At 45.2% G+C, this 25873-nt stretch overlaps 1 protein-coding gene across 3 annotated transcripts; it reads right to left on the bottom strand.

Moving 5' to 3' along the window:
- Positions 1–5: 5 nt before the first annotated feature.
- On the bottom strand, positions 6–25412 carry MAX (MYC associated factor X). 3 transcript variants are annotated; one of them, XR_009695079.1, is made up of 6 exons: positions 25159–25412; positions 24408–24434; positions 16956–17063; positions 2774–2897; positions 2218–2302; positions 1393–1530 (listed from the first exon to the last, which is right to left on the bottom strand). XR_009695079.1 is itself a non-coding variant. In XM_061156866.1 (5 exons), the coding sequence occupies exons 1-5, from the start codon at positions 25192–25194 to the stop codon at positions 1343–1345; spliced, it is 483 nt and encodes a 160-aa protein (XP_061012849.1). In that variant the 5' UTR covers positions 25195–25408; the 3' UTR covers positions 6–1342. The 3 variants fall into 3 exon arrangements, 2 of the variants coding, with proteins under 2 accessions (XP_061012849.1, XP_061012850.1); XM_061156866.1 differs by lacking the exon at positions 2218–2302 and having other exon boundaries at positions 6–1530; positions 25159–25408; XM_061156867.1 differs by lacking the exons at positions 2218–2302; positions 24408–24434 and having other exon boundaries at positions 6–1530; positions 25159–25409.
- Positions 25413–25873: the final 461 nt, after the last annotated feature.

The raw sequence follows: 25873 nt of genomic DNA, 5'->3' as shown, positions 1-25873 counted from the left end.
CCAAGAAGGATAAAATAAGTTTTTATTTATAGTTTTATAGTAAAGGGGAAAGCCTTAACTTGCAAGACAATTCTTCAGCAGTATGTACAACATACTTTTTATTTCCATGGAATGGAATCAAACACGGACTGAGACTACAGAGTATACACTAGAAATCAGCAAATGCCGGGAACAGAGTAGGAAAAAGACAAAGAAATGAGGCCTAAACACACAAAACCCTTCACTGGGATCTGCTGACCGCAGCCAGAACCAGGGCTGGATCACATAATGGGGACAGGTTCCAGGACAGTCGGAAGGGGAGGGCGGGTGAGGGTGGGGAGGGGTCCGCACTGGGGTGCGGGTTTAGTAAGAGGTGAACCGCTCTTGGTATTTACATACAAAATCAGTTGGCTCTATTTCTTAGAAATACACACGGAAAGAAAGGAAGATTTGATCATTACTTTATGAATCTGTCGCTTTGCAATACCGACATCATCAGAAATAGGGACAATTCACTCAGGTTCAAATTTCAGCAGCAGGAAATAAATATCAAAACATCATCACTGGCCCTCAATACAAAACCTCTACCCCACCCGATCCTCCCTCCTTGGCCCACCCACCCCCTACCACCCCCTGGCGGCTACCGCTCCACTGCTGCCGTCCCCTCACGCCACACAAGCGTCACACGGCCTCCCTAAGGCTAGCTGAGAGAAGCAGGAGTGAAACAGGCCAAGACTCCGCGCTGCAAATGTGTCCCCACTTCCTTTTATACCACAAACTTCTTCAAGGATCTGGTCTTTCAATAGGAGCGATAAATAGCCTTTTAGCGGCGGAAAAAAAATCCTTAAAAAGAAGGGGGAATAATTCTGCTTACTCCAAACTGGTCATCTTCTGAAAGTAGAGCAGTCCACAGATTCACAAAGTCTATCAAACAGAGGTGAGGATGGCCCGGAAGGAGAGGCCTGGGTGGGGCAGGAGTCCCCCGGGCACATGCCCGGCGGGGCTGGAGGAGCTGGTGGGTGGTCAGAACACCATGTGCTCAGAGGTCTGGCCGGCCGTCTGTCCTCCACAGAAAAAGCTGCCAAGTTGGGGTGTTTTGGTTTAAAAATTCCTGGTGGGGACAGGGAATCCCTGAAGGGAAACATTTAAAAAAAAAAACAAAAAAAAACGTGGAAATGGGGAAGGAGAATGAGAGCTGTTGTCCAAGAGCTTCTACGTAAAAATAAAATTAAAAAAAAAAAAAGGAGAAAGAGGAAAAAAAAAAGTCTCTTAAATGGTTCTGAGGGTTCTAAAGATGAACTGAAAGGAGGATAAGACGACGGAGGAGACAGACAGTTTTTATTGCTGGCCTGCCCCGCGGAGCTTAGCTGGCCTCCATCCGGAGCTTCTTCCTGCTTTGGGGCTCTTCGGGCTCTGACTCCGAGCTGGAGTCCGAGCCCCCATCGAAGGCAGAGATGGTGCTGCCCTTGGCGTTGGTGTAGAGGCTGCTGTCTGAGGAGGGGTAGTTGGTCTGCAGTTGGGCACTCGACCTCGCCTTCTCCAGTGCACGGACTGAAAGGCAACCAAGCGAGCGGGTTACAGCCTTCTGGAGACTGGGGGAGGAACCGAGTCTCGGGTTGGGGTCCAGCCTGTTCTTCCGAAGGGCATGCTGGCCCCCGAGGCTCAGGGTGGCTCATAAGTAACTCCCTTCTGGTGGCTGGTCCACCTGCACACTTCACTCCCCTTCGCCTTTCCCAGCCAGACACGAGCGCTCAGTGGGTATGGCCAGCCACTCTGCAATGCCACCCAACCCTAAAGAGAAGGCGTGTGCTGTCACCGTCCTGCCATGGAAGCCCAGCACAGAGAGAGGACCACGAGCTCCCTGCGGGACCCAGCAGTGCAGTAACAGCGCAGCTGGCCCGGCAATGCCTGGCTCCACAAGGGTGTGAGGGTCACATGTTAGCAGGGAAGGACGACAGAAGGCGTACCAGCCAAAGAAAAGTTTTGGCTTAGCTCTCATGTACAAGATCCACTTGGAAAGACAAGCTGGACACTTGGAAGCAAGTCACCAATACACAGAGTACCTGGGCTTTCCAACACGGAGCCCCTACATGCAGGCTGCTCGGCCCGGTAACCAACCCGCTGCCACCTCCCGCTGCCCATCCCTCGGTTCAGCTCATCTTGAGCCTGGAAGGTCAACCCATTTATTTTGGTTTAGTTTATTTTATTTGAGATGTTCTAACCCAGACGGTTACTTGCATTTCCTTTTACTTGCATCTTCCATGAGGGAGGAAGAGAAGTGAATTCCCCAGGAACAAAGAACTTGATCAGCTCTCGCTTTCCCCTGTGGTTGTAGGAAAAGGCGGGTGTGAGCGTTGGAGAACAGCATGGGCCTGGCCCATGTGCTGCCCTGAGTGGACTACCGTTGACACGGGGAGCGCTCACTGTCCCTGAACACCTGAAGTCTCTGGCACTTCAACAGCACACTCCAGTCCAAGGACCTCACAGCTCTCTGGAGGCACCCGAGGCCAGCTGTGATCCCTACTACCAGCGAAACACCTGAGCCCCAAGAAGAGGAGAGCGAGTAGGTCAGAAAAAAGTCTCCAGAGGGCTAAGCCTTAGACTCCACTGCTCCCTCACCAAAGGCTCAGGTCCTTCCTCAGGATGGCTACACCTGACTACAGGCCCAAGCAGCGACTGCAGCTGCCCAGGAGCATGGCTCCATCACTGGTTCTGACTCTGCAGGCCCCGGCGCGAGGCCCTGACCTGGCTGGCGCACAGCAGGGCCAGCTGCCCCACGAGCTCCGCTGCTCACCTTGCTGCTCCAGGAGAGCATTCTGCCGCTTGAGGTCATCAATATCTTGCTGGTGTGTGTGGTTTTTCCTTCGCATATACTGGATATACTCTGTGGCTTTGTCTAGAATTTGGGCCCGGGATGCCTGTTGCAATATGAGAAAAAGCAGAGGGGACAAAATAAAGACCTAGTCCATGCAGCGAGGAAACCATTCCTTTCAGCGAGGGCCACACGAGGGGACAGAAGCAGGAGGGGGAAGGGCACGAACCACTAAGTGCTGTCGAGAATCTTCTTTATGTTGGTCAAGGCACCAGCTGCTTTCCACAGCTTACCTCACTGGCACTCTGACAGAGGTGGTTCCACCAGGAACCCGAGACTCAGAGAAGTTTACCGGTTTATTCAAAATCACCAGCTAAAGGGTGTAGAGCCTGGATTCAAACTCAGGTCTGTCTCAATCCTGAACTTGTTTCCCACACAACCCCTTTGGTTCTTTAGATTGCTTTCAGGTCTTCGACCAGGCTGTTCTGAAAACATTAGAAGACTACTTAACTGAGAGCTAAGGTCACTCACTCTCTGCTGGGCCTGGCTGCAGGCAGCTGGTCCAGAAAGACAAGATCAAGATCTCAGCCGGAGCTGGCTCAGGATGGGGATGGGTACAAAGGTTTTCCTCAAGGTTCGAGATTTCAGACAAGTGCTCAGACCGTTGTTAACTAGTTCCAACTAAGCCATGTGACCGAGTCACTATTTCAACCTCTCTGGCTAAAGAGACGTTTGTGAAAGCTGTCAGAGCTTGGTGTCAACACAGGAAGGGCATGAGATTGGGCCATTTCAGGAAGCAACCACACCTTTACCATGGCTGAGGGTAGCCTAGGCACTGCCCTGTCAGAGAAACAAGTTAATGAGCTAATAAAATGGATGTCAGGTTACTTGGCCCCTGGAGGTCGAACTTGTCTGGGAGATTCCCTGCAGGGTTGCAAACACGGCCTGAGTTACTCATGACCAAGCAGTCAACAGACTGAACTGGCAGAATGGTACAAGGCCCACAGAACTGAAGCCCAAGACAAGCTAGTCTAGTAGCTGAAGTCAGGCAGTCATGCCACTGAGGCTCCTGAGCAGGAGCAAAGCTTCTTTTTTTTTTTTTTCATTTATTTTTATTAGTTGGAGGCTAATTACTTTACAATATTGTAGTGGTTTTTCTCATACATTGACATGAATCAGCTATGGATTTACATGTGTTCCCCCATCCCGATCCCCCCTCCCACCTCCCTCTCCACCCGATCCCTCTGGGTCTTCCCAGTGCACCAGGCCCGAGCACTTGTCTCATGCATCCAACCTGGGCTGGTGATCTGTTTCACTATAGATAATATACATGTTTCGATGCTGTTCTCTCGAAACATCCCACCCTCGCCTTCTCCCACAGAGTCCAAAAGTCTGTTCTGTACATCTGCGTCTTTTTCTGTTTTGCATATAGGGTTATCGTTATCATCTTCTTAAATGGCAAAGAAAACAGCCACACTCGGGCGAGCAAAACTATACCCACTTGTAGTAAACCCTGACAATCTCAACTCACAAACTCCAGCACGGCTGGGTATCAGAGAGGTTTGGAAGGCCTACGTGTATTCACCAGTTCTCACAAGTACTAGAGTCTCCACGCTTTCCTCTTATGGCATCCTTAAGGCAATTTCCTCAAAAGGAAACTGTTCATATTCAACCATTTTTATCTGGTGTGAATTATGTGTGGGGCACAGAGCAGACACTGTGGGGAAACAAAATGTATTAGTCATGGCTTCTTTGCCCAGATGCTTACTTACTATCTAGTTGAGGAGATAAACATATCTATATACAGACAAATCACAGGGCAATACCAGCAAGTGTAACTTGAGTAGTACAGATTACAAAGGCCACGGGAAAGATGGCTTTTGGCCGGGGTGGTCACCTTGTGTGTGTGCCAGAAATTAGCCTTGGCTCTGCACAAACAGGCTCCCATCTGAACCAGTGGGTCAGGGTGGGTGAGACTGAGGCGGAATTTGTGGGAAAGGGTTGCTCTGGGCGAGGAGAACAGCACAGGCAAGGGCAGGAGGGTGGAGACAGGCCCAGGTCTCTGTCTTCAGCTGAGTAAGTCAGCTGATGTAGAAAGAGTGAGGGCACCTACCAATGGGGTGTGGGGGGATGGGGTTACAAGGCCACTTCAGAGGCTGTTTCCCATTTCTGCCAAAGGAGACTTATTAGGGTTAATTACTGGGTGATAAAATGGGGGGGACAAAAGGGCACATATTTAGAAGGGACTAATTAAAATACCCTGCCTCTCTGGCTGCTAGAGAGGGGATTAAAAACACATATAGTAGGATACGTGCCAGGATGGCAGGGTGGGGAGAAGAGTTTAGGAATCCAGCAGATGGGGCCTCTGGAGTCCTGTCCTTAATGTGCTCTGTGACCGCAGACACAGTCTCTCGTGTGGCTATTTCTTATCTGACGAGAAACTCTCTGACCCCACTGAGCCTTCCAAATGCTATGCATTCCATCACTGATCTAATTGCCATGCATATTTACATCACAGCCTCTCTAAATTTGCCTATTTTTTTTCGACTAACTGTTGCTCCCAGAATACAACATTAACCTTATTTAACTCCTCATTTGTATCTAGCACAAGGGAAAAAAGCAAAATCTCTGAACAGGAGAGCACTTGCAAATGCTTAGTGATAATTTTTAACAAATGACCACATTGAGTAGCAGCCTGAGTGCTACCACTTTCTTCTTCACACATTCATACATGAAATCACAAAGTGAAATGTAAGCCGTGAGCATAGCGCAACAAAGCAAAGAGAAAGATGCTGTGAGAGATGAAGTCTTTCCACCTCAGGGCAGTTTCTGGATGAAAATACAATTCATAGCTGCACGGCAAACGGAACGCATTGGGATCAAGAGGTCTCCACTGAAGGAGAGATTAGAATTAACCCAGCACCCTCTAGAATGCTAACAAGCACCGCCCTTCTTCCATACCCACTCCTTGCTAAGCAGAAGTACCCAGGCTACTTCAGGTTGTCCCTGACCCCCCATGAGCATGTCCAAAAACATGGTTCAGTTAACTTTATTTTGCCTTCTCCAGTGTTCTCAACAAAAAGTAAAATCCCACAAGAAAAAATCTGAAGGACAAATGACAGAATTCCCCCAAATTTACAAGTGCATGAAGTCCAGGGAAGAAAAAGCAAAAGGTTGAAGGCAGAACAGGACAGACTCATTGAAAACCCCCTCTCTACAAACCAAACCCCCAGTTTAACAAATCATATGAGATCGTGTGACCAGCCACAGCGGGGAGGTGTGGGCAGGACCTTGACTTTATGAGTTTATACTATGAACAGTAAATGTGAAGCCAGCAAGAATCCTGGGCCTTATGGCCTGGACTATGCAGTGGCCCTGGGCTTTCGGTTTCTGTTTTCTAAACAGTGCCCAGTCGCTTAGTCGGCAATCTTCATGTGAGTGTCTCTGAGCAGATAACACTTGGTAGATCAACATATCCACAGATTGACTGTTGGCCTTTGGGTATCCAGGAAGGATCTGAATGAATAATCTTTCCTGCTAGTTTTTACAATTAGAAGGCACTAATTCTTATTCTGCCTTTCTCAACAGAAACAGAACCCTTCAATGGTCTGGACACAGTCCCAGCACAGGAGGGCTTGTGGCCGTGGCACCGAAGCAGCACTGGGCCTTCTGGGTAGCTGTGTGAGTTAATGTACAGCAACTGAGGTTTCTCTTTCCCTCTGGGAGCCACGTGAAAGGACACTGGACACCCTTGCCAGATGGTGATCCAGAGCCACGGCTGCACACAGCAGTATCAATGATGAGGAAAATGGCAGCAGCTGAGGACTTACACAATGCCAGGCACCCTCACACGAGCTTCTGATGTGTTCAGTTCAGTTGCTCAGTTGTGTCCAACTTTTTGCAACCCCATGGACTGCAGCATGCCAGGCCTCCCTGTCCATCACCAACTCCCGGAGTTGACTCAAACTCATGTTCACTGAGTTGGTGATGCCATCCAACCATCTCATCCTCTTTTGTCCCCTTCTCTTCCTGCCTTCAATCTTTCCCAGCATCAGGGTCTTTTCAAATGAGTCAGTTCTTCACAGCAGGTGGCCAAAGTATTGGAGCTTCAGCTTCAACATCAGTCCTTCCAATGAATATTCAGGATTGATTTCCTTTAGGATGGACTGGTTGGATCTCCTTGCAGTCCAAGGGACTCTCAAGAGTTTTCTCCAACACCACAGTTCAAAAGCACCCATCCTTCGGCGCTCAGCTTTCTCTATAGTCCAACTCTCACATCCATACATGACTACTGGAAAAACCATAGCCTTGACTAGACGGACCTTTGTTGTGTTAGTTCTGATGTGTTAGTTCCCTTATTTTATTTATTTTTTTTTTCATCTTTGCATCTGAACTTTATTTTTTTTTTCTTGTATAATAGCTTTTTTTTTTTTTTTAATTAGTTGGAGGCTAATTACTTCACAACATTTCAGTGGGTTTTGTCATACATTGATATGAATCAGCCATGGATTTACACGTATTCCCCATCCCGATCCCCCCTCCCACCTCCCTCTCCACCCGATTCCTCTGGGTCTTCCCAGTGCACCAGGCCCGAGCACTTGTCTCATGCATCCCACCTGGGCTGGTGATCTGTTTCACCATAGATAATATACATGCTGTTCTTTTGAAATATCCCACCCTCACATTCTCCCACAGGGTTCAAAAGTCTGTTCTGTATTTCTGTGTCTCTTTTTCTGTTTTGCATATAGGGTTATCGTTAGTTCCCTTATTTTATACATGAAGAAATTGAGGCACAGAGTTGTAACGCCTGATGTTAAATAACCAGTAGGTAATACAGTCAAGATTTGAATCCAGGCCTCTAGGACACCCTAGAGAGGAGACTGTGGAACTAAGGAAGAAGATCAATGAAATTTGGAGAGTCAGAGCAGGAAGACAAGGACTACAAAAGAATCACCCAATTTGTCTATAAGGACATCAATGAAGAACCTGGTGAGGGTGGTTTCCTTGAAGAAGTGAATTTAGGTAAATCATCTTCATATAGGTCAGTGGGTGCAAAAGTGACTTGAAGCTGAAGCAAAGATGAAGACTGGTTTTTAGAATGAGGTTGAAAAAGTAAGAAATGGAAAAAAAAAAAAAAAAAAAAACAGTAGTGTATAATAATAGCAGCATAGAAGGAAGATTGTTTTTTTTTTCTTTTGAGAGGCAAGTGAAACCCAGAGAGTCTCCTTAGCAGAGAAGCAGCAAATACAGAGGAAAAGCCAGAGGATGCAAGCTAGCTGGAAGAGAACTGAGTGGACTTGGGCCCCGGCTCAGAGGAGATGCGGGCTCCCCACACTGCTCTGGCTTTACCACCTAAGAGGAGAAACCTAAAATGGACAGAGGAGACAACTCAGCGTGGCTCAGGGGCCCAGTGGGTCCTGCCGCCTCCTGCTCGTCCGCAGCTGCTTGCCTGTTTGCATCTATGCCCAGAGCAGCAAAGAGATGGAGAAAAAGGCCACCCCAGCCTCCAAAGGCACCCACTTGAACAGAACTCTGCTTGGGAACAGAGTATACTCACCTCATGTGCTGCAGCAAGAATCAGCTACGTATTTCACCACAGGCCCCAAACCCAAGAGTTTGATTCTAATCTGTACCTTTTAAAGGTCCCAAATGATTCTTGGAAGTACTTAACACTGATGTTTAGAATGACATCTACGGTTATTAAATCCCAGTTAAGGCAGTGGCTCTCGAAGTTTTTCATACAGGGCAAGAGTCCCATACATTTCTGGAGCTGTACATCTTTGTGTTTATATATCAGCCCAAGTTGTTTTAGAAAGCAGGTGGTAAAAGGTGAGGAAGAAAAGAGAAGTACTAGACTGTTGACAACAGAAACATCATTGCTGTTCCCTAGGGTCCTAATGCTGATCTGAGAAACAGTCATCTGTGCTGAATTTATCATTTTTTCCTCCTGTTAAAATCAGACCCTACTGGGCTGATGTAACAGCTGCCCTGTTCTCCTAAGAACCAAAACCCCATATCCTGGGGAATGAAAAACCACTGGCTGACTTACCAGCTGACATGTTTTATTTTGCACTAGTTATTTTAAAGAAAATAAAACCATTATTTTCTGAAACCTGCACAAACTTTTACACATGGTAAAGAAAGGGAGGGCTATGGCAAAGCTGGTATACATTTTCAATTGATTAAGCCATTTTCTGGAAACAAAAATTAAAGCACCCACACAATAAATTTGGGTCTGCAGTAAACTAGCTCATTCCAAAATGGAACCACCATCAGTGCCAACAAGGGAGGCTAGAAGGCTGTGGGGTCAGATCCAGCACAGCCGTGGGGCCCCTCCAAGGCCTCCTGCGCCAGCCCCTCCCAGCCCAGGGACCATGTTCTTGATTACTAGAGGAGGCAAAGGTCTCACACCCCACAAAGGACTGGTTAAAGCTGGGAGCCAGATATCTGTTTAAGGGTCAACACAAGTCACGTTTCAAACCCTGTATTCTTTTATCTTGGGCCCGTGGTAGTTTGAAATGAAGGTGTGACACTGTCCCATCAAACTTTGATCATGCAGGACAGGAGCACTGGGCTCCTCCAAAGAGGAAATACAACTAGTAGATAAACATATGGAAAAGGACTTACTCTCACAGGCAACAGACAAAACACAAAATTAACTATCTTTGGCTTACTAAATTAGTCACCCCCTTCAAAAAAAAAAAAAAAAAATCTATTGATGGTAGAATCGGTACTCTCAAAACAATACCAAAAGACTAATCTTTATAATTGACTTGAAAAAGAAAAGGAAGAACACATGAAAACTACCCTCCTGGAAAGCATTTTGGCAACACACAGCAAAAAATCAGGTGTTCTTACCACTAGACTCAACAACACAACTTGTAGGAACCTATTTTATGGAAACAGCCACATGCACCAGGATGTGCATCATCACATTATTTGTTAGGTTAAAAAACTGGAGGCACTCCAGTATTCCTGCCTGGAGAATCCCATGGACAGAGGAGCCTGGTGGGCTACAGTCCAGGGGGTCACAAAGAGTCGGACACGACTGAGGGACTTAACTAACTACACAGGGTAGATGAAATACAAGTTTGTGTTCATAATATAAACTTAGCAAACATAATAGTTGATGTTAATTAAAAATAGACTCTGGAGAGATACTGAAAGAGCAACATTCTTCCTTAAAACAAAATAAAAATATATTAAAAAAAAAAAAAAAAACAAACTGGAGGCAACCTAAATGGCCCCAAGAAACACACCCGATGTCTAAATATGAACATTCTATCACTTGGGGAAAGACATGTTATGTGAAAGCAACAAAATACACCCTTTACCCAAGTGAAGCACGCATACGAAAAGACCAGGAGCATACCATTTTACTCCTGCTTCTGAGACTCCATCAGTAAACACATGGATTGAATAATAGCAGCTTTAGGGAGATAGGAAAAAGGAGCCAGCTTTGTTTGACACCCAGTTGGAGATGTCAAATTTCAGTCATATTAAAATGGGGTGCGGGATGGGGAGAGTGTATCTCTGAACTGCACTGTCCAGTACGACAGCCACTAGCCATGTTTGGCTAATGAGCACTGAAATGTGACTAGTCTGTACTGAGAAATGCTATAAGTATAAAACACACTGGATTATAAAACAGTGCAAGAAAATAATATAAAATCCCATTAGTAATTTTTAATATATAGATTACATACGGAAGTCACACTTATTTTTGTGTTGTGTTACTTGCTCAGTCCTATCTGACTCTTTGTGACCCCATGGACTGTAGACCGCCAGACTCCTCTGTCCATGAAACTGGTGGTATTGGATTCCAGGCCACAATACTGGAGTAGGTCGCCATTCCCTTCTCCAGGGGATCTTCTCAACCTAGGGACTGAACCCGGGTCTCCTACATTGCAAACAGATTCTTTACTATTTGAGTAACCCAGGAAGCATAAATAAAACAGACTATTAAAATTAATTTCATCTATTTTTTTTTTTTTTACTATGTCAACTAGAAAATTTAGTTGTATTTAAACTAAATTATATTTCAAATGTATTTGTGGCTCTCATTGAACTTTCACTGGACACCACTTATCTTAGAATCTTAGAATAAAGCAAAGGTTGTAGTTGTATTATAGGAATGGAAGGCTGTTCCTCTTCTTCCCATTTTTCCAAAGTTTTTTGCAATTTTATTAGAGGGGAAAAAAGAAAAAGAAATGCTAGAGGGAAGGCCTAGTAACCAATTCCTATCCTTTGAAGTCACTGAGTTTCATGGCTCTATAGTCTTCTCCATGTGGTGAGCCCTCTAGCACTGTGTAGCACAGACTTCCAGAAGGATGGACAAAGTTCTTGCCCTCAGGGAGTGCACCCTTCAGTTAGGTGATAAGACTGTTACACAAAAAAAGAAGACAGAGGAGAGGCCCCATGAAGGTCCACTGGGGTGTCAGGGATGGTGATACCCCAGGGTTCTCAGGGTGCTGAGGCCTTTGATGTGGGCCGTGACAATGGGCAGGTGGAGGCTGACTGGAAGGGGAGGACCAGGCAGGGGGAAACACAGGAAGGCACAAGAGCAGGAAACGAGGGAGCTGGGGAGTCCTTGTAAGTGGGTCTCCTCACTGTGAAATCCCAAAGTCATCTGGGTGGTGAGGCTGGGATTGAGACCTTGGTGGAAAGAGAGAATTCAGATAAACCTGAGAATGACATTCCTGCACAGAGGAGGGTGTGCACTGCTCCACAGCAAGGGAAGCGGCAGAAAAAGCAGGAGGGCAAGTTGGGAACCTTGTTTAGAGAGCATGAATACCAGTCCTTACCTCGATGGGCACTGAAAAACCCTTGGAGGCTTCCGCAGTGCAGAAGCATGAAGAAATCAAATACAAACTGTACATTTACAGTTACTGAGCCCAGAGCTTAAGGGAGATCTGGGCAACTGTGGACAACAACTTGAGATGCAGAAATTTTAAGAAGAAATGCCCAAGCTGGAGTCTGGTCAGATACTAACCCATGGGTAATGAGGTGAAATGGGCAGGGCTGTGGTTTATGTTTCCCTTAAAAGACAATCCTTTCAGCAGCCCAGATATGATGTAGAAATAGTGCTGCTAAATGAACTGCCTGCCTCAAAGGGTATCCACCAGAGTGAGCCCCTCCCAACGGAACAAGGCCAGGTGGAGAGGGGCTTCCTTCAGTTAATAAACACTCACTCTGCTTCCTACTGTGTGCAAGGCTCCAAGGGAAGAAATATGACCAAAGATATTCTCCGGGCCTTCACTACTTACTATACTGAAGTATGGGGGATGGGTAGACAGCCATTAAGTAACTACACAAACACATGTACAGTTACACCTGGGATAAGTGCCTGGGCCACAGGGCTGAGTGAGTTTAACAGGGATACTGACCTTCAGATATAAGAACTGTTAGGTTTCCTGGTATAAGGGAGCTATTTGATTTCAACAATTACTTGTTAAGGACACTGGGCTTTAATGAAGATGAAACAAATTAGCTCTGTGTTTTGACCTCTTACTTGATGTTCAGCATGTTGTTATTGTTGTTAGGTATAATCCTCTTCCCTAACAAGAGAGCTAGATCCTCAAGAGTAGACACCGTGTATTAAACCTCTACGACACTCATACTTAAAGACATGAGCACAACCGTGCTGGCTGTGCTGTTTTCGTCAAAGAGCTGAGCAAGCCCACTGTTTCCTCTGGCGCTCACTCCTCAGCTCCGTTCTGGGGACCTACCACGAGCCGAGTCTGTGACAGCAGCTGGCAGAGGCAGTGCCTTCAGAGTCTCACCCAAATAGAAGAGACTCTGACTCACTGCCTAGAAGAACACTCAATTGTTGAGCAGAAGAAACACTGTTTTTCTTTATTTTCATCTTAGGTTATAATCTCTTTTTAACATAACTCTATCCAAAATGGAGAAATCCAGAGCACCACTGCCTAAGAGAGCAATGAAGTATGATAAACAGGCATTTAGGAAGAGACTTAGAAGATGAGGAATTACTATAAACCACTATTTAGCTACACATGGCAATGCTGAAACGGAACCTTGTATCACTGAAGTCAACCATGCCAAGCAGACACTGTGATTGGAGGCAATCTCTCTGGTGCAGGGGCTGGGGCTAACTTATTGGGGGTGGGGGCAGAGTTAGGGCGCCATGAAAGGCAAACTGACATGCTCACCACCAGGTATACCATTCCCCACCACCCCACCCTCCCACCCCAGACATACAACAGGGTGAGCTCAGAGCCAGCAAGCCATTGGGCAACACTCCCTAGGACCCAACTAAGCACCCTTAAAACAAAGAATAATTCTGTTCAAGAACAGCAGTGTCTTCCTTTGCAAAATGGGGCCACAGTTGTTTTCGCCCTTGTTTTCTTACTCCTGGTGGCTCAGACGGTAAAGCGTCTGCCCACAACTGCAATGTGGGAGACCTAGGTTTGATTCCTGGGTCAGGAAGATCCCCTGGAGAAGGGAATGGCAACCTACTCCAGTACTCTTGCCTGGAAAATCCCATGGACGGAGGAGCCTGGTAGGCTACAGTCCATGGAATCACAAAGAGTCGGACACGACTGAGCGACTTCACTTTCACTCACTTTCCTTATGCTGGTTGACTGGCTTATAGTCCTAATTCCATTCTGTCTTTCCTGTGGGCTCCAAGTCTAGCTGAAAACCTATGAGAAACAAGACTCAAGCAACGTGAACTCAAGAGCCCCTTGCAAACAATGCGATCTATGGCAAAACCCAACTGGACTGTCTGTCAACCATAATCATCTATTTCTCAGAGCAGCAATACAGACCCAGACAAATGTATAAACTTCAGTGACCCTTAACTCTGCACTTCAGTGTTGCCTACATATGCTACTTCAGGGAAGAACATTTTAGTAGTAACCCTAGTATGACACACTTCCAGGGGAAGCTCCCAATATGAAGACAAGGCGTAAAAATTTAAGGAAATTTCTTTAAAATGTTCTAAAGTTGTTTATCCCTAGGGTGTGGTAGAAAGACTAACTCGGCAATCGGCAGTCCTGAGTTCTAGTCCCTGTCTAGCTATGGACTGGAATCATGATCTTGAGCCTGCTCCCTCATCTCTCATATGTAATAACGGCAGGAGCTAGCAGTAGTAATTTTCCAATTATGACAGTGTAATACTCACCTCAGAGAACTACTGTGCAGACTTCATCTTATATTGCAATACAGATATTAGTTAATACTGACATTTTATTTAAACAAAAGGTGAACATTTTATAGTAAAATATAGGAAACAAAGGACAGGGTTTGGGTCTCACATTTAAAGCTGTTTTATTTTTCTGGGGGGTGTTTTTTAGTACAAGTATCCCCCATTCTTGGTTAGGATCCAATTCAATCAGTACTAGTTTCCCTTTAAAAGACAAAAGGCTTAGAACACAAAGGTCAAATAGTCCCAACACTAAGAGAGAAGTCACCTGGAACGTACAGATGCGCACATCAAAGGAGACTGGGGGCCTTCCCTTCAAGAAACTGATCTAAGCACCCCCACAACTCACAGGGCAAAATGATAAGTTCAGGATTATTTACATAATGTCAGAACCTTGACCGCTGCAATCCAAATCAAGAATTAGCCAATTTCCTTTGGTTCTAACACCACTTAAAAAAAAAAAATTGCAACATTTAGTGAACACTCGGAAGTCTGAGGGACTAGAGCATTCTGTGAGACTCAATGCAGCACCTGTGAACAGCGTCAGCAGACAAGGAAAATAATAATGATGGTGACACTTAGTGGGAAAGGGCTGGGGTTCAACCAGAGGTAATACACTTCCTTTATTCATGCTCAACACGAACATTTGGACTAGAACACACAGAAGCATCCTGAAATTGGGAAGGAACCTGGTGAACTGCCACTGGTGCTCTGTTCATCTGCTTGAAGAAACCTGGCCCCTTGACCACTCTTCTCTCCTGTTCCTGCTGCTTCTCTGACTTCATCTCCTGCCACTAGCCCTTCACTCACTCCATTCTGGCCACCCCGGCCTGTCTCCTTGAGAGGCCCAGGAATGCTCCCAGGCTCCCACCCCTGGGCTATTCCACTTGCCTCCCCTGGCGTGGAATGCTCATCACCAGACAGATGCATGGTTGAAGTCTGTTACCCCGCCAGTGTGTGTTTTTTCGGTCCACCCCAATGAAAACTGCAACTCTTCTTTCCTTGTTTAATTTTCTCGATAGCACTTATCTGACATAATACGTATATATATTTAATTGTTAGTTCGTTTTCAATCTTTTCCTCACCAGACTAAGAGCTGCTTTCACCTGCTTTGTTCACTGCTGTACTCCTAGTATCTAAGACTGCCTAGCATCCAGCAGATCCCCAGTGTTTGTGAATGGAGTCAGTGAGTAAATGAATGGGTTACAATGAATGACAACTATTTGTAAGGTTTGTAAGGTTACCAAATTCAAACTGTCAACTTCCTTGAAGAAATGAGACAACAGGATTATGGTAATATGATTTTTAAGGACCTAAGGAAGAATGTTACAATAATGTAAAAAAGATTAGGTAAGAAAAAGGTAGAGTTGAGCTCTTAAGAACTGATCTCTCCCAAAGTGATCCCAAATTTAAGAATTATCAGACAGCTAGTTATAAATACAGATCTCTAGGCCTACCTCCAGAAAGACAGACTCAGTAGTGACTCTGAAGGAGGTGGTCTTCAGGCCATTTCTTGGGATATACTGTCCCGGCACCACTCCTGGTTAGATGTGAGACTTAGAAAAAGGTAGCTCTTGTCCATTTATTTCACCAAAGCCGTTTTAGTTGATATCATGGCACATGAATACGTACCTACTGTCAATAGTTCAGGTAAGCACAAGAGATAATCCTCTGCACGTGTGCACTCTGACTAAAGGGTGAGCCTCTCTCCCCATCACGCAGATTTCCTGTGGTGCTTTGACAGTGCTATACCCAGGAATGCTGTTATTCCAGGTAAGCACCCTGGACCAAGGCCATTAAGTAAAGTCCACACTAAGTAGGCCTAACCCATGGCAAATTCTGGTTTTGCAATACTAGGTATTTACATGGCCTGTTTTATGTTTTTCATAAAGGTCAGACCCATCTCATGCTTCAACCACACAGTCACACCTTAGATAAAGCTATACAGCACATGGCTTACCAGTGTGGCAGTATAAATACAATGAAACCATCATGGCATCCAGTTTCATTGGCCCAAGTTTAATTCTGGATAACTAAACAAACCCAAGACTCCTACCACAGAGCTAAATCTGGAGAGCCATTCAAAGCACACCTGAGAGCAATGGTTTTTCTTAACATGGTTGCTTCTTGAAACACTGCATTATTGAACCAACAAAACAACCAGACAGACAGACAAACAACAAAAAAAAACAGGTCCTCTTCCGAATTTGTCACTCACACCACTGACCAGCTGCAGAGAGCAGCCAGTTATATTGTCAAGGATGGAACTGTGTGCAAACACATATTTTCTCCAAATTTCAAGGACTGACCCTAACCTATAGGCTTTTCAGTCAAAGCTGTGGACTTTGCATTTCAAACGTAGAAACAGTTGGTGCCTACCTCTCCAGGGAAAAAAGTTTCTGGAAGGTCACCAATGGGATAGAGGGATGGGGGAAGAAGAGTGGTTCTTTTTCTCTTTCATTTCATGTGAACATGTCTCTTTACTCAAGTTCACATTTAAAATGTTCTTTATATATATGCCTTTGGAATAATAACTACTCTTAGACTGGGAGATCACTGGTGTCCAGATTGGTTTACATACATTCCTGGGAGGTTTCATTTAAAATAAGTACCACTTGGAACCATACGAAAGGAATTCCCATGGAGGTCCAGAGAATCACTGACCTCAGAAATCCTTAGCATTATCCCAAACTACTATATGCTTCTTGTTACAATAATTTATTGAATGAGTAATTTATTATATGTAATATTAAATTTTAAAAGATAGCTCCTACTGATGTCTAAACAAGCAGCTCCATTACATCTGACATGGTTTGTTACGGATGAACTAGAGAGTAGGTAAGGTGTGTGATGACTCCCTGAAGAATCAAAGATGAAGGAAACCATGCCACCCAAACATCCCAGACTCCATTTCTTTCTAGAAAGGTGGGCACCCTGCTGAGCCCCACAGTGTGTTCTAAGCTCGTGGTGGCTCATCAGCTTTCTCAATAAACTCACCTTCTCTCCTTGGAGTGATGGGACCGAGTCCCGCAAACTGTGAAAGCTGTCTTTGATGTGGTCCCTACGTTTCCGTTCCAGTGCATTATGATGAGCCCGTTTGTCAGCCTGGAAGAATGGGAAAAACAGCACGTTAGCAGAGTCACTCCTCCTGCCACGCACAGGTGAGTGGGGACAGCCTGGAAGTATATGCTGTCAGCGCAGTCCCAGGTGACTGGACTGGGAAGGATTTGTCGAGGTGGGCAGTTAGGAGTCTCCAGAATTAGGCTCTGCTAAAGGGGGAGAAAGGGGTGAGCAAGGCTTGCGACAGGAACATCCAAAGTAGCTCGATGCATCCAGCTCATGCATAGGTAAAATAAAAGTTATTCATGGGGACAAAGCGTGACTCCTGTAACATCAGTTTTCTCCCACAACTTACTTATGTGACAGAACAGCTGCCAGTCCCATGGCTAGGAGGTGGCCAGGGAAAAGCTGCAGTGGGCCCCTTCCTAAGAGGTGATCACTCCCACTGTAAGAGATTCCCCTTGGTGGGGACCCAGGAAAGGAGTCAGGTCACTGGTACAGTACTTCTTTCATGTGAAAACATCACCATGGGTCTGCTCTGGTCTCCACCGTGCTAAAGGGTACTAGTTTTAAGACCTGCTTGCCAAATCATATATGAGAAACTAAAACCTATGGAAAACCTAGATGCATGAATCTGAGATCACCATGACAAAGCTGATATAGACGACAACTGCATTCTGAGCTCCTATTTTTTTTTTTAAAGTGCATCCAAGGTGCTATTCTGCCAAGGCCTTCCCTTCACAGGCTGCCAGAAAGGTAGTTCTTAGACAGCAAACCTTCTGACACCCACATACTCTGAATAAATTTCTTCAGGCACCTGTGGCAGGTCATGCTTATTTGGCAGTAGCTAAATACCCACAGACCAAAGTATTTATCCTGTCCTGCTGAGAATCACAAAGAACAATCAGCTGAGAAGGACAGAGCCAGTCAACAAATCAGGGATTGCAAAACACACTGGCTTTGGATGGAAGACAGTGCAGGTGAAAGCTGCAAGGGGGCTTCGGCAGACCCCCGTTACAGGGGCAGTCCCTCCAGTGGAGCACAAATGCTGACTTAACCTAAAGCAGGAACGTCACATCGGCACTTCGGGAATTAGTGGAAATACTGTACTCTGAGAATTTATCCCCAGTACATGAGGTTGCGCTGAGCTAACCTAAAGAGGACATCTGGACATAGGAAGCTCAGGTAGCTTTAACCTACCCAGACACAGAACCTGCAATTTTAAAAATGAAGCAACAGGAGTAAACAACTTGGCTTAGCACAAGAAAGGCTCAAATGAATCTTTGTACTAGACAAGACGTTCAGATAGAAGTCTATAAAGACAAGAGTGATGGGAATGAAAGGACTTGAAATTCTAGTATCTAATCCTAAAAGTCTGAGTCATGACAGAGGAAGAAGAAGCTGGGAGCAGCTGTGGTAATTTTAGTCACTTCCTGGTCTCTCAAGCACACCTCACCTACAGCTCTGTTCAACAGGACACATGGTTCCCATCACAGCCACGCTTCTCCATGGCATAGCGCTCGTTTTTAGGGCAGATGCCTGGAACACAGCTAAAGCTCTCCTCATCTTACATCTGGATTCTCTGTAAAAATAAGCATTTGCTGAACTTCAGTGATAACGTGGAATTCACGGGGAAACTAAGGGAATGACCAGATCACCTGAGCCTAGAAGGTATCATACAGCATGAGAGCAAGAAAATTGCAGGTACCTTCTGTCAGTTATATGAATAGCTTGAAGAAATTAAACATACTTAAGTACCTAGTCCTTTTCTAACTTACCATTCCCTCTAGTCATCTATTGATAAGGTAGTTAAGTTGGGCTGGTGGGCTAGTCCTTAGACCTAAAACTTAAGAGGACTGAGAGATGGCATTTGGCATCTATCTGTCTCCCGTGTGTTTGCTACACACTCCCTAGGATGGTTTATTTACATGCAAATTAATTGCCCAGCTTTGGTATCCAGCAGCAGCCCAAGATACTCCTGTCTACTAAATCACCCTGATTCCTGGCCCTTCTCCCAGCTGTGCACAGAAGCAGTGACACCAGTTACCCACAATCCTTCTTGTTGATACAAATAAAATCCTAATTGTCTGTTTTCTTTCTGGGAGAGCCCTGCAAATCTCAGATGGCTAGAATCAAGTTGGACTTGGTTTCACTCAGGCCTGCACTAGAAGGGTGGAGCTAAGTATAATCTAACACCAAAATCATCCCCACAATGCATTACCCCCTTCCCATTCACTGAGCCCTGAAAGGACTCAAATGGACAAGTCTTTCGGTTAGAGGATTGTAAGTGAACTTGGCTGTGGACCATCAGCAGAAATCTTGGCTTCTCATCTGGGGAGCCAGCCAACTTTGAGAAGTTGGCTCAACAAGGAAAGGCAGCAGTCCACTGCCTGGTAGAAAGCCTGGGCTGGGGCTGTTGTTCTCAAAGCAGTGGATGGAATTTCTGTGGTGGTTCCAGGGCCCATTTAACCAGCAGAAGAGTGGAATCTCAGCCCAATCCCTGCTGCCATGTCCATCCCCAAGCTGCTCCACTTAACCAGAGGCCATTTTAGAGCTCTCTGAGACAATGTCAATAATATATTTTTTCTTCTTCTCAAGCCTCATTTGAAAGAGCAAGTTAAAAACATGCAGAACTAACATGCATAATTCCAGGCAACTCTGATTAAATAATACCTCTAGTGGCTTGAAAGACCATATGAAAAACCTTTACACGAGACTGAGAATTCTGTTTGGGAAACAATTTTCAAATGTCTAGCCGGATGAATTCCCCTCCCCTGCAATTCACCCAAATGAAGGGCCAGTTGCCAGGCTTATCACTGCTTTGTTAACTATCTTCACTTGCTGGCAACCCTTTTTGAAAGGGCCAAGATTTCAGAACTGAGAATTAAAAACTGGGTGAAGATTCCCAGTATAAGGCATCTGAGATCCTTCCACAAACTCAAAGCTGGTTAAGAAAAAAAAAAAGGGGGGGTGGGTGGGTGGGCAAGGGCCAAACAATTGTGTGTCTTGAACAAATAGAGCTCAACTCAGATGAGCCAGCTTTTTCTTACCTATACTGAGGAAGATGTTTGATAATGAAAACAGGTGCTACCAGACAAATTCTAGAAGACAAAAGAGGCATTCTTGGGCTGTACAGCAGGCCCCCAAATACCTCCCCTATACCTTCTACAGGAGCAGTGGCCGGATGCTGTCACTCTTTAAGCAAGCTGGATTTGCAGTTTCTGCCAGACAAGCCCTCCTTCAGGGCATCCCAGGCTAACAGAAACACTAAAGGGCCGTGTGATACTGAAGAGTGGCCCACAGATGCTCAACAGGAACTCCAACACCAAATCGATTCCAGCTTTGACATCTCTGCCAAGGTTTTTATTCAGCCTCTCAGTATTATTTCCCCCAAACTTTCCATACTGGCAGCCAGAACACGAGTCTTCACCTACAATTTGTCCATCTCTGACACTAACAAGCACTTGTTATCTTAAGTGTTGTTAAATGTTGAAGGCAAACATTATTTCCTTAGCCAAGAAGTTGCTAAACTGGCAGCAGGTCATTCAAGCTAAGGAAGGCTGTTCAAAACTGAGGGAATTTTTAAAAATTACTTCCTTCCAACTTACTGCATAGAGAATACATCTTCCTTTGAGGCATTACATCAGACAGCAGCATTATTTCCCACAAGTTCTAGGGAGGCAAATCGCATGGGGAAATGAATGTTCCATTATGTAAGGATGCCTAAGGTTCTCCAGAGCAATGCCATCTCTTGCAGATTACCTGACACCTAATTCCATCTATAAGGGGAGTCTTCTCAAATCAATAAAGAAAACTCCCACCATATATGGGATTAAGAGTTGATCTGTAAACATTTACTGCCTTTAAGAAATTTAAGTTATATTTTAGAAGGAAGATTGTGTTGCTTATGATTACTCAATAAGGTATTCTTATTAAACACTAATGCTGGAAATACATAGGCTCAAAATTCTCATCAGAAAAGATCTATTTACTATTTCTGATGGGAAGTAGATAGGATAAATAAAACTGAACTTCTAAGCAACTTAATTCACTTTAATCAACATGAAATCTGCAACATGAAATTATGGGCAGCTTGGATGAGAAACTCACTAAGGTCCTTAATAGGAGATATAAATGGCATCTTCCCAACACCTCTCCAGCTTCAGGCCAATTGCCTGGTATACGTTTTTAATATCCAATACATATGTGTGTTTTCCAGGCTATTCAAAAAATCACTTGGTGCCTTAAAAAACTTGGGAAACATATCATATAAATACGCCATCATTCTATAGCCATTTTCCTTGATCAACGATGTTACTATTACTGGCATCCTGGAAAACGACTTAAATATAAGATCACCCTTCCGTAAGTATTTTTAGGAACCAAACTTGGCATCCACATCACTGTGAACACTCTAAGCCGACACCAAGTATATGTATCATGTAGCACTTTTGCCATGCAACTAATTCAGCGTAAAATACACTAATTTCCTGAGTAAATTTCAATCTCAAAGGTGATCAACCAAGCTCATTCCCCTCTGAATACATTGCAATTCCTAAAAAAACAAAGAGCTCTGAGAGGTTAAAAATATTTCATACCAGAAAGGTCCAGAAACAGAATTGTACAAATCTGTTTCTAACCACCCCCCAGATAGGTATGCTGTAACTGAAACACGTGCAGCTGTCATTAAGAATAAGCTGAAAAAGACCGGGGGTTTCTAACACACTAACCCTAGCCCTATGTTTCTCATATACTTTCATTCCTTCAAAAAAAAAAGAAAAAAACCCAAACAGAAATAAAACAAGTTATTACCCTGCATGAAATATACCTGCCCAAGAAAACTCTTTGAAATGCAACTTTTTTCCTCCAAAGAATAATAAAAATAAGATAATATCAGTGACATTATGAGATATAGTGAATTTACTAATAAAAATTGTTTGGGATTACTTCCTTTAACAAATCTTATTGGTCACCGAAGAAGTTGTTTTCCGTTTGCACTGAGGCAACAATAAAAAATACTCGTCAAGTCAGTTTCACTTTCTGTTACTTCAAGCCTCTGTTCTTGCTGAATGAATATCCTACATTTCTTATGTAGTAAAGCCGTAGCTATTATAGTTACGTTATAAAACGTGAATGAATTTCTCTTTCTGTATTAGGACCCACAGGACCTTTTCAAAATAACTTCTTAAAAGTTCTTCTGTAGTCCTAAATATTTGGTTGTTCACAGTCCATATCCTTTTCTGAACTAAGGCAAAGCTTAATAGTTTCCCCCCAGGTTAAAAAAATATATTTATCTATACTAAATGTCAGGAGATAGACAGACACAGTCACACCCGGAAAAAAATAAAATTCTTTTAACCCTATGTATTCACAATAATTGCTTGATATGCTGTAAAATTTGTCTACTGCTGCTTCTCTCTATGCCAGTGTGATTATCTTGCAACAGGTAACATTTAAACTTCTCAGCAAATAGGTATGTCAAATTAAAAACAAAGGGTCAAACCCACTCCCTCTGCCCACCCTCCAAAATCAAAGGGAAAAGCTTAAGTACTTTAACATCAAACTTAAAATATCTAGACAAAACAATGAGATTAGCACTCTAGGAGAGTGGAAACATTTTAATAATTTAATAAAACAATTTACATCAACAGCCATGTGCATGGATATTTTGAGAAGCAGAAAACTCTCAGGAACTATACACCAAAATTTCATAAAGAAAATTTTTCTCACAGTGGAAAGCTGATATAATTTCAATTTAAATAATAATTCTTCAATGGAAGCCTAAACAACCCCTATTCTCCAATTCTGATCAAGCCCGAGGGCAGATTTTATAACTGGAGACTTGGAGGAAAACAGACCAGATTTCAAACATGAAATTCCATGTTTACATTATTAAGGATAATAGTAGCTAATAAAAGGAATTCAATTTCCAAATGTATGTAGAGATATTAAGTATCTAACAATACTGCAAATATTCAAAGTATTGTCTTCAAATACTCCAAGGAAAAATAAATTCTTTTTTACTATTTGGAACAACTGCATTGTTGGGTTTTTACGGAAATACCAGCTCTCAACAAGTACACTTTTTCTCAATATCTAACTGCTTTGATAACCTCAGAATTGAGCAGGTACAAGAGGGCTTGCTTTTACTCTGTGATAAATTCTTAGACCAGAGGTCTCTAAGTGGCATCCTTAAAATTCTAACAAGCCCCTAAACAACTTGATGTCTCACACATCATTTTAAAAATCAGAAAAATAACATAAAAGTCTGGATTTTTAATCTTTCTTCCAAAATAGGAAGATGAGACAACACTTAGCCTGATTCTCACATAACAACCCACTGGACTACAGTGGCTGCCTTTTCAGAAGACGCATATGTTCTTTAGTCCCCCAGTTCTCACCTCTGCTCTCTACTTCATTCCTGACGATCTCACTGCCTGGATCCTCTGGAAGCATCTAAATTTTGGGGCTCCATTCTATCTACTCCCTACTGCTCCCATCTGTCAAATGTTAGACAGCATGATTTACTTATGTCTCTTCCTCCCTGATTCTGATTTATTTTGTATCTATTCTTTTTTCCTTCCTCTGTTCTATTCACGGAACACCCATAGTACTGTCTCAAGGACATGAGATTAGTGTCTATCTTAAATCCACAGAATCATCTACTGAGATTTATAACAAAACTTTGAGAAATTACTGACAACACTGTATAGTCTCAACCATCACGTCTTAGCAAACCTCTCTCTGCAATGCCACTTTTCTTCAACAATTCTTTTATTGCCTTTATACTGCTCCTTCAACTAAAATACAGTCAGACCACAATAAGCTGCTGAATGTGACACCTTCAGATTCAACCTTTGGCTCCTCTACATTTCCAATGTCTGCATTAGAATAACACCCGATTGTGTGAGATTCCATAGGTCTACAGCAGTCACATGACTTTTGGTTAAAGGTGATTACTGCATGTGGCTTCAACTTCACACAGCCATGGTTTAGAACCTACTTCTTCCTAAGTCAATCTGACCATTTTTCCCTGAAGTAATACTTCAACTTACTTTAGCATGATGCACTTCTCATTTCCCACTTACATAGTGACAGCTACAGCCCCCATCTGAAAACTATGGAAGGATTCATTTCCTTACATACAACTTCTCTCACTCACCTACATTCACGGAAACTTATCACCTGAGAATCCAGAATTATGAGATTCGCAAACCACCCCCCCACCACCACCTAGATCCCCAGAGCTAGGCCCCACCTCACCTTAGCGGTTAACAGGTGAGTTTACTACAACATTAAAAGTAACAGAACAATCTCTTTTTCTCTCCGACCCCAAAAAGGACTAGAATTGAACGGAAATGAAAATGAAATGGAGAGTAGGAGACGTACCGCAGATTGAAACCTCGGTTGCTCTTCCTGGAATAAGAGAGAAAAAAAAATAGAAAATATAGAAGTTATTTTTACACTTCACATTCAATAATAAGAAAGAAAATGCCGGCGTCAGAGGAAGTGGCGGGTGGGGAGTCAGCCCTACCCCCCCTTCCCCATCCTACGCCCCCATCCCCCCCTAGCGGGATCGGGTAGCTGGGCAGGGGGGTCTCGAGCGCCGCCCCTCCTTCCGGGATCCGATCCGGGACAGAAGGGGATCCAGAGCACTGTCTCCTTTCCTCGCACCCAGCTCATGGCATCTGGGCACTCCCAATTCCTCTCCGCCCTCCTTCATTCCCCAGGATCCGCGGGTCACGGGAGCAAGGGGTCGCGCGCGGACGGGGCAGGTCCTAAGCGCAGTCCCCCCTCCCCAGGATCCGGACAATGGGATCCCCGGGGCACCCCGTCCCTGTCCCCCGGATCCTGAACGGGATAGGATGGGAACGGGAGGCCGCAGCACCTTCCTCCACGGGGAAGGTTGGGGTCCCACAGGCCGCGTGTCTCCTCCCCACCTCCAGTCCCAGAAGGCCGCTCCGGCCAAGAGCCCGGAGAGAGCGAGCCGGGAGCGCGACGGAGGGGGGTCCCGGCCCAGCGGGGGAAGGGGAAGGAGGCGGCGGCTGCCCGGCCCCCTGCCGCCGTCGCTCTGCTGAGAACCCCGGCCGCTGTCCCCGCCTGACAACCCGCAAGGGAAGGAAGAAGCCCCAGGACTCACGTCGCTCTCCACCTCGATGTCATCGTTATCGCTCATTTCCTACGGCCCAGGGAGCGGCCACTGCAGCGGCGGCGGGGAAGGGGGAGGGGTGAAGGGGAGGGGGAAGTCACCGACAACAACAAGCCGAGTCCCCCCCCACACACACTCACTCACTCACTCACTCACTCGCTCTCTCACTCACACACACACACACAACACGGGCGAGAACCACCTCCTCACTGCAGCACCGGATCAACGGCGGCACGCACGCCCGGTCGGCCCCCTGCCACGTGACCGGGCTCGTCACGCTGGGGCCGCCGAGACTTGTAGTCTTTGTCCCTTTGACTTACGGCCCAACTAACTCCAAAAAAACTACAAATCCCATAAGAAACTGCACCCAGTCTTCGCCAGCCCGGCTTGTTGACGGAGCCCAGGGCGCCTGCGTGCCCCGTGGAGGGGGCGGAGAGAGAAGTGGCGCGGTGCTTGCTGGGAGTCGTAGTCCGTAGACCGCGAGTTGTCAGGAGATTTTCCTCCCAAGGCGGCAGAGGTGGCTGCTGGGAAGACAGGACACGTGGAGGGAGCTGGGGCTCCTGGAACCCGGCACAGGCTGAGAGCCGGGCGCCGGGCCCAGGGGATAGGGTGGAGGCTCTGGAGGAGTAGCCAGCTGCCTAAATAACGCTGCCTCTCCTTGGTGCGACTGGTTTTACTCTGTCGCTCTGCGTTGCGCCCTGGGGCG

This window comes from Dama dama, chromosome 12, assembly GCF_033118175.1.
Source record: "Dama dama isolate Ldn47 chromosome 12, ASM3311817v1, whole genome shotgun sequence".
NCBI lineage: Eukaryota > Metazoa > Chordata > Mammalia > Artiodactyla > Cervidae > Dama > Dama dama.
The sequence above is the reverse complement of the archived record's forward strand: the minus strand, read 5'-3'. Positions and strand labels throughout refer to the sequence as shown.

Excerpts from the sequence above, each read along its gene's own strand:
- MAX (XM_061156866.1), bottom strand. The coding sequence starts at position 25,194 with ATGAGCGATAACGATGACATCGAGGTGGAGAGCGAC. Across the intron at positions 17,064-24,407 it reads AACCGAGGTTTCAATCTGCG|GCTGACAAACGGGCTCATCA; the intron begins GTACGTCTCCTA and ends CCATTCTTCCAG. Across the intron at positions 1,531-2,773 it reads TGCTCTCCTGGAGCAGCAAG|TCCGTGCACTGGAGAAGGCG; the intron begins GTGAGCAGCGGA and ends GTTGCCTTTCAG.